The sequence below is a fragment of the Microtus oregoni genome, unplaced genomic scaffold (genome assembly GCF_018167655.1).
Source record: "Microtus oregoni isolate MIOR12 unplaced genomic scaffold, Mior012 000006F_ref0000085, whole genome shotgun sequence".
Lineage (NCBI taxonomy): Eukaryota > Metazoa > Chordata > Mammalia > Rodentia > Cricetidae > Microtus > Microtus oregoni.
The window spans coordinates 48,215,261-48,228,964 of NW_024543065.1; the positions used below are offsets into that span (position 1 = coordinate 48,215,261).

The window sequence follows — 13,704 nt, forward strand, 5'->3', positions numbered from 1 at the left end:
TCTTTCTGAACTCTGGTTTTGGAGAAAGAATCTTCTTACACAGCCAGCCTTGTATCCAGCCTGTGAGCCTCCTGCCACACAGCGCTGGCACGATTACTTTTTGTCAGCAGAACCCCACTCAAAGCTTGTCTTGCAGTTCGGATAGCAGCTCATTAGGGGCCAGACCCACGATTCACACCCCACCACACACACACACACACACACACACACACACACACACACACACAGGCTTGGAGGTTCTACCCATTCCCTGAGAGCAGCAGCTGAGGGGGCTTCATTTAGGATAAGGACCTTCCTGAGGGCAGTGTTCAGAAGGACGGTAACACTTGTCCCTGAGGGATGCTCCATCAACCCAATTCTTTGCCACTTCGGGGCACAGAGACACACACTGGTGCCTCCGCCGACAGCACCCTTGTCGCCCCAGGAGAGGCAAGGGACTGAACCAGAGCAAAAAGACAAACTAAAATCTAAGTTTAGTTCTTCCCTGAACCTCATTTGCTCGAATCCTGTCTCACAGACGGAGACAGACCGAGGATGACAAGGGAGAAGGAGGGGCAGAAAGCTACAGCAGACCCCTGGCGGCCAGGCAGGGAGAGAGCAAGGAGGAGCAGAGAGGACCTAGAGGAAGGGAGGGTGGGGACCCGGGGAAGCTCCAGACGCAGGACCCCGCGAATCTGACATACAAAGGCCACGGCCAAGGTGGGTTGGGGGAGGCCTGGAACCCAAAAGGGGGAGAGAAGAGAGGGAGCACCACAGGGGAAGAAAAGGGGGAGCAGGGGAGGAGAGGTAGGAGGGAACTCAAAGGAGAAGGGAGGGACAAGACAGGGGAGGGGACGCTCGGGAGGAGGCCCAGCTCCGGCGGACAGCGGGTTAAGCGGCTCCGCGTGAACTTCCGGATGTGACACAGGCCCGGCCCGCGCGAGCGGAGGAGCCGCCGCCGTCCTCGGCCGCGATCAGCGGGTCTCGGCAGCTCGGAGACCCCGGTACCCGGTGGGGACCTCGGGGACCTCCGGCCGCGATGAACCCCCGGCCGTGACCGCCCGAGTCCAGAACAGGCGGCGCCGGCCCATGGCCCGGAGGGTAGGTGGCCGCGCCCGTCCTGCCCCCAAGCCCCTCTCTACCCCTAAATGTCCCTTTTTGCCCCCTCAGAGTCCTTTCTGCCCCTCCTTCTAATCCTCTCTGTTGCTCTCTCTCCCCGTCACTGACCCCCCCACCCCGACTCTCTGTCTCTTGGGTCTTCTCCACCCCGACTCCCTCCACTCCATCCTTTTCCCTCTGCCTTCCCCAAGGCTTCCGTTGTCTCCGACCCACCTTAGGGTTAGGGGTGGGACATCTTACTGGGCTACTAGACAAGGGACTCTCCTTTGGTCCTAGAGAGGGGAGAGACTGGAGCCCGGAGGGCAAGGGAGGGTTGGAGATGGACCTGGCAGGAGGTGAGGACCCCATCTTCTGGGTTCTTGATGAGCAACAGGGAGCAGGTGAATTCACTTCAGGGCGCTAGAGAAGTTCACCAGGAAGCAAAAGAGGAGTGAGGGCCACACAGGTGGTCCCGTGCACCCAGGTTGGTTGGAGCACACAGGACCTCATACCAGCCAGCCTTTCGCCTCTTGGAGCCCGGGTCTCTCCACTACTTAGGACAATCTTTGACCTGGAGATCAAAGGTCCTGCTGCCCCACTGGTGATTCTGTGACAAGAGAATCCAGAATTCTAGCCCCCATACTCATACTTATTTCTGGTTGGAACTGTTTGCATGGTGGAATGGGGTTGCCCTTCCCCCAAAAGTATTTATTGGCTCTTGTCAGACTGTGCCAACTGCTTCCATTTCCTATTCATTCAATTCCTACTTGGTGTGTCTGTCTGTCTGTCTGTGTGTATAGGGTTATTTCTGGCAACTGGAGGCGTGGTGCTCTAAGCCTGCATGCTGTGGAGGACATACCCTATAGCGTATATGCGCACGTATGTCTCATGAGTGTGTACCAACTGTGTGTACATATTGGTATGGTAGATTTACATGTTGGTTGTGATAAGTTGTCAAGACATTCTGAGGTGTGTAGTTAGCTGTGTGATGACTCACATCTGTAATCTCAGCACTCCAAAGGCTAAAGCAGGAGGATTCCTCTGAGTTCCAGGCCAGCATGGGCTACAAAGTAAGACACTATCTCAAAAACAAACAAGCCTGGGAGAGCACTGGCCTAGACTCCCTCAGTGAGGGGCTGGGGGTGTGGCTCAGTGGTAGAGCCCCTGCCTAGAATCCCCCAGTGAGGGGCTGGGAGAGTGGCTCTGTGGTAGAGCACCTGCCTAGAATCCCCCAGTGAGGGGCTGAGGGTGTAGCTCAATGGTAGAGCCCCTGCCTAGAATCCCCCAGTGAGGGGCTGAGGTGTGGCTCTGTGGTAGAGCCCCTGCCTAGAATCCCCCAGTGAGGGGCTGGGGGTGTGGCTCAGTGGTAGAGCCCCTGCCTAGAATCCCCCAGTGAGGGGCTGAGGTGTGGCTCTGTGGTAGAGCCCCTGCCTAGAATCCCCCAGTGAGGGGCTGGGGTGTGGCTCAGTGGTAGAGCCCCTGCCTAGAATCCCCCAGTGAGGGGCTGGGGTGTGGCTCTGTGATAGAGCCCCTGCCTAGAATCCCCCAGTGAGGGGCTGGGGTGTGGCTCAGTGGTAGAGCCCCTGCCTAGAATCCCCCAGTGAGGGGCTGGGGTGTGGCTCAGTGGTAGAGCCCCTGCCTAGAATCCCCCAGTGAGGGGCTGGGGTGTGGCTCAGTGGTAGAGCCCCTGCCTAGGATGCAGCAGGCAATGGAGCCCAGTACTCCATAAATGAAAGTGTACTGTCACATTTGTGAAATGACCAGAAAAGACTGCACATATGCAGGTGAATTTTGTAAATTTTCTGGGTTATGCCTCCTGTCAGGCCCTGTCCTCCCCTCATGCTCTCCCTCCCTGGTTGACTCCCCCTACAGCTCTGGCTCTACACCTCTTTGCTCTTTTCTCTCCTGGGGTTACCAGCCATCAGTTCCTTCCTAGACATCTCTTGACCTGGGTGCCTTCTTTTGGGTCCCTTCTTTTGGGTCCTGAGTGGATTCTCATACCCACTTGGACAGTTCTGTGAGACACTTGGAACTTAAGAGGACAGCAGCTGGGACCCTTGGAGACCGGAGTGCTCCTTGTGTGGTCTGGGGTAAGGAGGCTGAGCCCTGAGGATGCGGCCCCCCAGTTTGTTCCTTCTCCCTTAGTATGATGAGCTGCGCCACTACCCCGGCATTTCAGAGCACACCCTGGCCAGCTTCTCAGAGGCAGCACCTTCAGTACCCCGAGCCCCTGGGCCGTATGGCCCACAACGACCTCCCCAGCCCCAAGCCCCAGGCTTGGACAGCGACAGCTTGAAGAGAGAGAAGGATGACATCTATGGGTGAGTGAGTCTAGGGACAGGGCAGGGGCTGCCCAGTGTCCTTTGTGTCTCTTGGGGTCTGTTTCTCTCTTTGTTTCTATCTCCGATCACTCTATACTTCCCCTCATGCATGCTCACTTTTCTGTCCCCCCCCAGACACCCCCTCTTCCCTCTCTTGGCCCTGGTCTTTGAGAAGTGCGAGCTGGCCACATGCTCGCCCCGCGATGGGGCCTCGGCTGGACTGGGCTCATCCCCAGGTGGCGACGTCTGCTCCTCTGATTCCTTCAATGAGGACATTGCTGCCTTTGCTAAGCAGGTGGGCAGCCCCAGAATGAGGCACCAGGGGAGGCAGTAGGAAGGGAAGGGTGGGCGGGAGGCAGACCGCCTTGCCTGGCCTCTCTTCTCCCTCCCAGATCCGCTCCGAGAGGCCGCTGTTCTCTTCCAACCCGGAGCTGGACAACCTGGTGAGGCCCAGGTCTTCCCCCCCCTTGCCACCTCGCGCACCCCGCGTACCTCAAGTGCCCTCAGTAGCCAGTCCTCCATCCCCCTCCTTCCCCGCCTGTGTGTTCCTGGGGTTTACTGAGGGGAGAGGACAGGAAACCACTGACCCACATTCCCAAACCCAGGAGTGCTACCCAGTGTGAGAACTCCCGGTGGTCAGAGCTTGAATCCTGGCTCTGCAACTCTAGATCCATGAACCAGGGAGCCAGGGCAAGTGGTGCTACCTCCCGACGCTTCTATCCATAAAGTGCAGGGGAGAAACGGGAGAAGGAGAGCTAGTGAGAAATATACTTTCTCGGCACCCCAGTACATCCTCGGGCAAAGGGCTCTAGGACGTGTAGTTCACAAGGTGGAGGTGGGAACAGAGCAGAGGGCTGGTCAGCTCCATAGTGATGGGCTCTCTCCCTGTCGCTTCTCTTTCTACCTCAGCCAAACTCTTCCTAATGTTGAGCCACTACACCTGACTTTGTCTCCTTCGGCACAGTTGGTGCTCTCTGCGCCTCTGTCCCTATCCTTTTCTTGCTGTTGTCTCAAGGATATTTCTGTCTTTTTTTTTTTTTTTTGAGACAGTGTCTCACCTATTGATCAGGAACCCACTATGTAGCTCAGACTTGCCTTGTCCTTGTGCCTTGTTGGCAATTCTCCTGCCTCAGCCCCTCCAGATGCCGGGATCCCATGTGTGTGCCTCCACACCTAGCTGCTCTTCTTTCTTCCTCCTCTGTTTGCAGATGGTCCAGGCCATCCAGGTACTCCGGTTCCACCTGCTGGAGCTGGAGAAGGTGAGGGTGTCTCACTTGCACCTGCCTTACCCCTTTCCCTGTTAACCCCCTCCCCCTACTCCCCACTGGAGTGGAAGCAGAATGTTCCCTCACGCTGCTCACCCCAGCCCTAGCTCCCCCGGGTGGCCCCCCCCAGTACCCCGCTGCCCTCCCAGGTCCACGACCTGTGCGACAACTTCTGTCATCGCTACATCACCTGCCTCAAGGGGAAGATGCCCATAGACCTGGTGATCGAGGATCGGGATGGTGGCTGCAGGGAGGACCTTGAGGACTACGCGCCCTCCTGCCCCAGTCTCCCAGACCAGGTGGGCATCAGCAGGCCACCAGGCACTTCCTGGCAACCACAGGTGGGCATGGACACAGCAGGAAGGCACAGACACCTCGGTAGTGTCTGCCATGGAGTGTGCATCACACTCACACTCCCATGTCACAACAACACACAGATGCAGCTGGATCACAGCACAGGCACAGACAGTCCTACTTAGCCTCCTGAAACAAGTCCCAACCACGAGATAGTAGCACAGACCCGACAGTCATTCACACACCGCCACACGGCTACTTCCGATGGAGCCAACCAAACAGCTCTAGGCACTGCTGGACAAACTCAGATCTGGTCACACTTGGACACAGACTGATCACTTAACGATCGGGGCTGCAGGCATATGCACACGTGCCTTGTTGCCCAGGAGCCAACCCCATGGCCTCATATTCGTCTGTGTAGACTTAAAAATATAGGTAAATAAAGAGCCATTGGCTCAGAACACCAGACAACAGTTACATATGTAGTAGCTGTGTGGATCCCAAGTCACCTCAACTGGAAAAATCATGCGACGGCCACACCCACATGCTCTCAACACATCCAGCAACGGCACAACCCAACTCCAGAGCCTGGGGTACACCCACACACTACCACACAGGAGAGTCTCATGAACCCTCAATTCAGTAAGTAAAGTGCTCACAGTGCAAGCCTAGGGACTTGGGTCTGGATCCAGAGCACCCACGAGGATGCTGGGTGAGGCTGATAGCCTGACTCACAATCCCAGCACTTGGAAGGCAGAGGCAGGTACACGGAGCAAGCTGGCAGACTAAACTAACTGTCTGGGTGAGCACTGGGTTTATCAAGAGACCCTGTCTTAGTACATAAGGTAGAGAGAACTTAAGCAAGACTCCAGACCTTCAACACACATGTGCACACATACAGATATATACACAAGTTCACACATGCACACACATACAGCCTCTTTGACCCCAGACTTGCCACATGAATGTGCTCAGGGAAACTTGCATGAGAGGACTGGGTATCACTCCCAGGGAGGTCCCTGCTCAGACTTTTACACGTCTCTGTATGCTCGAAGGACAGATCTCACACACACACACACACACACACATACACAGATGTCCCCACAGAGTCACACACACACACACAGATGTCCCCACAGTCACACACACAGATGTCCCCACAGAGTCACACACACATACGCACACACACACACACAGATGTCCCCACAGAGTCACACACACACACACAGATGTCCCCACAGAGTCACACACACACACAGATGTCCCCACAGAGTCACACACACACATAGATGTCCCCACAGAGTCACACACACACACACAGATGTCCCCACAGAGTCACACACACACACACACACACAGATGTCCCCACAGAGTCACACACACACACAGATGTCCCCACAGAGTCACACACACACACAGATGTCCCCACAGAGTCACACACACACACACAGATGTCCCCACAGAGTCACACACACACACACACACACACACAGATGTCCCCACAGAGTCACACACACACACACACACAGATGTCCTCACAGAGTCACACACACACACACACACACAGATGTCCCCACAGAGTCACACACACACACACAGATGTCCCCCCAGAGTCACACACACACACACACACAGATGTCCCCACAGAGTCTCACACACACACACACACACAGAGATGTCCCCACAGAGTCACACAGACACACACACACACACACAGATGTCCCCACAGAGTCACACACACACACGTGCATATCCACACTAGCCACACCCACAGCCTGGAAGGCAATCTATTGACCGGTGAGAAGGCTCAGTGAGCAATGCCTCTTGATGCTAAGCCTGACAACCTGGGTTTGAGCCCCCTGACCCATATGATGGAGGGAAAGAACGAACCCCTTCTAGTTGCCCTCTGACCTCCACACACATGCTACGGCACACTTATGCCCATACAACTAAATACATAGATGAAAGTATTTTTAAAAACAGACAACACAACTCTCGAATTGTGTCACAAACTAGAGGGAAAAATGGCTGTAATCACCACAATCAGTTTTGGCCATATGAGCCTGATACTGGCCACCACAGTCACCCCTACAGTACCCCAGGACAGCCACACACAGTGACACCCTGTCTGTTGGCAGTGCTGCCACCTGGGAAGTCTGGAGGAACAGCACTCAGACTCAGTTTATGTTCCGTTATATCATAAACGAAAGTTTCAGGACAAAGCATGGCATGGTGGCATAGGCCTGTAAGTCCAGAAAACTGAGGACTGGGGCAGGACTAGCACTGTGAGCTTGAGGCCATCTTGAACTACACAGTGAGTTTTCAGGCCAGATTGATCTACAGACAGACACCATCTCAAAGGAAAAAAAGGCCCACAAAAATAGTACCTGCACCCCCTTATATGAAGTTCTGAAAGCAAACTGGGGGCATGGTTCAGAAATAGAGCCCCTGCCTAGAATCCCCCAATGAGGGGCTGGAGGTGTGGCTCAGTGGTAGAGCCCCTGCCTAGAATCCCCCAGTGAGGGGCTGGTGTGGGGATCAGTGGTAGAGCCCCTGCCTAGGATGCAGGATACTTCGTGATCTGTTCCCAGCACTGAGCAAAACACAACACATTTGGAAACAAGAATTTTTCTTCACAAGTTTAGTGCAAATTCCTTGCCAAAAAAAATCCAACCTGAACTAATGAGCGGCTATTTATAGCCTGTATTTTTCCACTTAGTTAATATTCATGTGATTTGCCGGGCATGTTAATGGGGTTGGTGCTAAGGCAGAACCCTGCTCCTGCTGGGGGTAAATAGGAAACTCACTCCCCCAGTATCCTGGCTCAGAATGAGAAAGCTTGTTTGTTTTGTTCACTTCATTTATTGATCTTTCGAGGCAGGGTCCGACCCTGTAAGCTAGGCTACCTTGGGATTCATGACAATCCTACCTCAGCCCGCTGAACACTGGGTCTAATGGGCATCACCATGCCTGGCTTTCAGTGTGAGGTCTGAAATCTCAAGTATCTCTGGTCTTGAGGGTATCAGACATGGGTGTGCTGTAGATTGTGCTAGCCTGTCTGACAGTCATGGTACACCTTCACACAAGTGAGCTCACCTGACAGTCATGGTACACCTTCACACAAGTGAGCTCACCTGACGACAGTCATGGTACACCTTCACACAAGTGAGCTCACCTGACAGTCATGGTACACCTTCACACAAGTGAGCTCATCACACACTTCTTGCACCAACGACAGGGCTACTATTGTCTTCCATCTCCCAGCTGAAAATGGCACAGAAAGGCGAAGTGACTCACCTTAGATCACAGTCAGGAAGGGACAGGTGTGACCTATAGGGACTGGCCTCCCTGGGCTTTCTCACTGACATCCTGTTCTTGTTTCCCAGAACAATACATGGATCAGAGACCATGAGGACAGTGGGTCTGTACATTTGGGGACCCCAGGTCCATCCAGTGGAGGCCTGGCCTCCCAGAGTGGGGACAACTCAAGTGACCAAGGTGAGGAACTTAGGAGTCTAAGACAGAGGAAGTTTGGGAGTGTCTCTGAGGATTAAGGTTAGACTTCCTATAGGACTTCCAGGGAAACGGCTGCAGCCTGGTGTCTTGGGTGAGGGTACCGCAGTCCACTGTTGCTTCCCACCATCAACTGGGCATAACCCCCTCCCCAGGAGATGGGCTGGACACCAGCGTGGCCTCTCCGAGTTCTGCAGGCGAGGATGAGGAGCTGGACCTGGAACGTCGACGGAATAAGAAGAGGGGAATCTTCCCCAAAGTGGCCACCAACATCATGAGGGCCTGGTTGTTCCAGCATCTCTCGGTGAGAGCCTTCAGACTGGGTGGAAGCAGGCATGGAGAGAGGGAAGTCACTATCCCAGAAGCTAAGCCCCAACCAAGAGCCACCCAGAGGTGAACCTTCCCAGAAGTCCCTCCTCGCCATCCATCTACGCAACTACCCATCAATCATCTACCCACCACCCACCGCAGGATACTCCATGAGGATGTCCTGTTGCTGAGGTCACTCAGCCAGACACAGGTTCAAGTGCAAGCAGTCTAGCCTTAACTCCATCCACCATACTGCCTTGTGGATGGAGACCGATAAGCAGACAGGGAGAGGCTAAAAACAGATATGGGTAGGGCCTGGTGGGAGGAAGGTAGTGATGGAATGGATGGTCTGAGGACGGAAGAAGAGGGACACAGAAAAATGGAAACTTAGAATGGGAAATGGCGGCTCAGCCTGCAATCCCAGCCTCAGGAGGCTGAGGCAGGAGGATTCTGAGTTTGAAGACCACCTGGGCTAGGTAGGATTACTCCCTGTTCAAACCACACACGAGTTTGTCTGGTGAGGTAGTTCAGTGGACTGCAGAGCCTAAGTTTGGTCCCTGAAACGCATTTGGTGAAAGGAGAGGACCGGCTCCCACAGTTGTCCTCTGATCCCCACATGCATGCACACACACACACAGAATGAAAATATAATTGCAATTTTAAAGGGGGGTGTTGAGCTGTAGTTAAACTGGGTGGGTTGCTGGCCTAGAATGAGAAAGTCTTGGATTCCACCCGGTGCTGCATAAACAGGAAGTGGTGAGCCACACCTGTAACCCCAGCACTTGGGAGGCAAGGTCATCCTCAGCGATAAGGTGAGTTTTAGCCTGGCAACGGTGGGGCACGTCTTTAATCCCGGCACTCGGGAGGCATAGGCAGGTGGATCTCTGTGAGTTCGAGACCAGCCTGGTCTACAGAGCTAGTTCCAGGACAGGCTCCAAAGCCACAGAGAAACCCTGTCTCGAAAAACCAAAAAAGAAAGAAGAAAAAAAAAAGAGAGAAAAAGAAACCACCTGAGGGTGGAAGGTACAGCTGAGACTATATAGTGGAAGGGGGAGAAGGCGAGGAGGGACTCCGTGGGACGCCTTGAGCAGGACCGGGTGGGTGGGACTGTTTGCCACCTCTGCCTGTGAGTCCCCTCCTGCCAAATTGCCTCTCATTGCTGTGAAAGGTGGGGATGGGAATAAATCGCCAAGACTTGGTTGGGGCTTGGCCTCCTTGACCAGGGAGGGAGAGTGGCTCTTCTACCCTCCTCCTGCCTTGGGGACCAGATGCACCAAAGCTAGACCTTAGGGAGCCGACAGCAGTGGGGCAGGCAGAATGACTCTTGTTGGTGACTGCAGCACCCGTACCCCTCAGAAGAGCAAAAGAAACAGCTGGCCCAGGACACGGGGCTCACCATCCTGCAGGTGAACAACTGGTGAGTGGCTGGGCGGGGAGCTGTCCGTGGTCCTGAAACTCCATTTCCCGCGCCTTGAGCTCCACAGCCCAGATGCGGATTGCCTCTGCTGTCCCTTCTTCTGGTGACTGACTATCTGACCCCACGGATACTTACTCGCACTTTTTTCTTGCCCCTGACACTTCCCAGGTTTATTAATGCCCGGAGACGGATCGTGCAACCCATGATTGACCAGTCCAACCGCACAGGTACACCAAAGGGCAGGAAGTTCCTCCAATCCCAGGTGGGACCAGACCTATTGTGCCTCAGTCTGTGCTCTAACATCTTTGAAGGCTTCCCGAAACGCATCTTGTACCCTTGGTCCCCTCTTGGTGCTTCTGTAATTCCACCTGAGCCCCAACTCCGTTCTCTAGACTCCTGGGGCTCTTTTCTATAAGTATTGGCAACTTTTTATTTTATTTCTGAGACTGGGTCTCACTGTGGAACTCTAGCTGGCCTGGAACTCACTCTTAGACCAGGCCAGCCTTGAATGCACAAAGATCTGCCTGCCTCTGCCTCTCAAATGCTGTGGTTAAAGGCATTTATCTCCCCATCCAGCTCCAACCCTATTCTTGTGACTTCCGGGGGGTCTATCTCACTGAAACTCTCTCTGAAGGGCCCCTGGGCCTCTGCCTGTACCCCAGCCCACTCTGAGGAGCTTCCGGGCCTCAGCCTCAGCCCCTTCTGAAGCTTTGTCTTCATGCCAACACTTTTGTAGACCTCCTGGGGTTTACCATATACCCCATCCCCTTTCCTAGGGCAGGGTGCATCTTTCAACCCTGAGGGCCAGCCCATGACAGGCTACACAGAGACCCAGCCACAAGTGACAGTTAGGACACCAGGTAAGTTCCCTATCTATGCTAAACCACTCTCTGTACCAGGCTCCACCTCTCACAACACAGCTGCTAGACCCAGTTCATGAATAAGTCATGACTCACCTGTACACAGGGCGCAGAAGATAACACCACAGGCCTGCTCCAGTTCCTCCAGCTCAACTGAATTCGAGAATAGTTTATCTTAAAAGACCAGAACTATCATCACCTCCTCTTCCTCTCCTCCTCCACCCCTCTTCCTCTCCTCCTCTTCCTTCTTTCCCTCCTCCTCCACTTCCTCCTCTTCCTTATTCCTCTCCACCTCCCCTTTTTCCTCCTCCACCCTCTTCCTCTCCCACTTCCTTTCTTCCTACTCTACCTCCTCTTCCTTCTCCTTCTCTGGTTTTTCGAGACAGGGTTTCTCTGTGTAGCACTGGCTGTCCTAGAACTCGCTCTATAGACCAGGGTGGGCTCAAACTCACAGAGAGCCTGCCTCTGCCTCCCGAGTGCTGGGATTAAAGCCATGTGCTCCTACCGCCTGACTCAGAACCTTCTTAAACACTTGACTCATCTGATCCTGGTGACAGACCCTGGGTAACAGAAGGGGAGAGGAGGTCTTAGGGCATCTGTGGGCAGAAAGGCTCACTGACCCTCTCTTTGCTTTTCAGGATCAATGGGGATGAACCTGAACTTAGAAGGAGAGTGGCATTACCTATAGAGGTTGGGGTCAAAAGGAGGGTGAGTGTCTGAAGTCTAGAGATTGGCAGTCAAACTTTAACAAACTTTGTTAAACTTCAGAAGTGGTCCCAACTAGAGCAGTCCCAGTCTGGGTCCCTGAAATGAGAATTTTCCAAGCTTGGTGGGAAGATGCTCCATCCATCTCACCATCTACCCATTCATCACCTGTCTGCCCATCCATCCATCCATCCATCCACTCATCCAGGATCCATCTACCCATCTACTCATTCACCTAGCATAAGGACCGATGCAGGACCTCCTGACTTGGCCTATCTTCCCTCCCACAGGCCTCAGCCTCTGGACTGTGACCACCAGCCTTGTACTTAATTGGTTCCTGCTGGTCCTTGGGCTTCAGGACTTTGCCTCCAAAGCTCCCTCTCCCATTCAACGCCTACCTCCCTGGGGCCCCCAGAGGCTTGGGGACCCAAGAGCCCACTTGAGGGCCTCTCAAGGGCAAAGACAGAACCTCCAGGTCCTGCACCCTTCTGTCCTTCTCTTTGCCCAGGACCTGAGCTGAGAACTGGGCCAGGGTCTGCAGAAGATGGTGGATGGGGCCCCAATCTAGGACAGAGAAGGGTTTGGGGTTTGGCAAGGGTGGTCACGGAAAGAGGGTCACCTGCATCCAACGTTTAGGAGAGTTTCCTCCATCCTCCTGCCCTCTGCCTCCCCACCTCCCTTCTCTGACATTCTTCTACTTTTCCTTTTTTAATGATAAAGTCTTAAAAATCTAAATCAAAATTCTCATTTGTCCTCTAAGATTTCAAGTCCTTAGTAATTTGAAACTGAAGAATCACAAACACTAACAGTCACTGGGTCTTTCTCCCGATCCCTGCTCTGAAATACCACACGCATCAGTTAGATGCTGCTGTGTAACAAACTGCCCCCAAATTCTGTGGCTCAAAGTATTTACTCTTGTTGGGGTCATCATGCTTCTGTGTGCCCTCTTATACAAGGCACAGCTAGACTTTAAAAGTGGTCACAGGGGTCAGCAAAATAGCTCATTGGGTAAAGGTGCTCGTAGTCAAGCCTGGTGACTTGAGTGTGAGCCCCAGGACCCACATGGTGGGAGGAAAGAACATACTCTTCCCAGTTACTCCCTAACACACACACACACACACACACACACACACACACACACACGGCTTCCTGTAGAGAGGAGCATAAAGACCAGAACTGCTGAGAAGATTCGGGGGGTTAAAGTCCCATCACCTGACCACCAAGTCTGAAGACACAACAGCTTCAATACACAAGCTCCACACAGTGGAAGGAGAGAATCAGCTCTTGAAAGCAGCCCCTAACTTCTACATGCTTGCCATGACACCAGTGGGAGCTCTCCCTGCGAAATAAATGCCAAAGAGGTTCTCAGAAGGAAGCATACAAACCTTAGAAACATTTCGAGTCTCTGCATGGGTGGCCAGTTCCAGCAGCCCCTCAGACTCAGCAGTGCACAGACATGCCAGCGTGGAGCCTAACACCGAAGCCTACAAACCCCAGGGCCAGTCTGATACTTGCCCCCAAGACACCATGAAACTACGTGCAGAGCCAGGGTGCTCAGATCTGAGCGCCTGCTTACGGAAAGTGACCAGCTCCATCCAGCTTCGTGGATGGTCTGTTCCAGGTGCCCTGTGGACACCAACCCATACAAGCTCAAGCCCCTCACAGAAAATAGCCCAGTAGGTTCATAGAGCTATGGATGCGCTGTACGATAAGAGTCGTTGTCCACCAGACTGCTGCTATGCTGCTCTGTTTCATGACGAGGAAGAGTCTAGAGCAGGGACAGTATCAATCCTAGAATTGGTGTCCAGAACCCCTAGTGAGGGGCTGGGGGAGCAGCCCTGCCTGGAATCCCTCAGGGAGAGGCGGTCTTTTGACTTCTACAGCTTCCTGTGGTGCAGAGGTGGGAACACCCTGAGATTAGAACTGAACAAAGGGCCAGTGAG

At 53.8% G+C, this 13,704-nt stretch overlaps 1 protein-coding gene across 2 annotated transcripts; it reads left to right on the forward strand.

Moving 5' to 3' along the window:
- The first annotated feature begins 462 nt into the window (after nt 1-462).
- On the forward strand, nt 463-12,488 carry Meis3 (Meis homeobox 3). 2 transcript variants are annotated; one of them, XM_041654779.1, is made up of 14 exons: nt 463-699; nt 908-1,080; nt 3,223-3,398; nt 3,534-3,693; nt 3,791-3,841; nt 4,607-4,657; nt 4,813-4,962; nt 8,344-8,455; nt 8,626-8,774; nt 10,120-10,196; nt 10,365-10,423; nt 10,973-11,056; nt 11,695-11,764; nt 12,052-12,488. In XM_041654779.1, exons 2-13 carry the CDS (start codon nt 1,069-1,071, stop codon nt 11,742-11,744), a joined length of 1,131 nt encoding a protein of 376 aa, XP_041510713.1. In that variant the 5' UTR covers nt 463-699; nt 908-1,068; the 3' UTR covers nt 11,745-11,764; nt 12,052-12,488. The 2 variants fall into 2 exon arrangements, with proteins under 2 accessions (XP_041510713.1, XP_041510714.1); XM_041654780.1 differs by having other exon boundaries at nt 464-699; nt 4,864-4,962.
- Nucleotides 12,489-13,704: the final 1,216 nt, after the last annotated feature.

Coding starts and splice junctions, on each gene's coding strand:
- Meis3 (XM_041654779.1), top strand. Junction 3,694..3,790: donor TTGCTGCCTTTGCTAAGCAG/GTGGGCAGCCCC, acceptor TCTCCCTCCCAG/ATCCGCTCCGAGAGGCCGCT. Junction 10,197..10,364: donor ATCCTGCAGGTGAACAACTG/GTGAGTGGCTGG, acceptor GACACTTCCCAG/GTTTATTAATGCCCGGAGAC.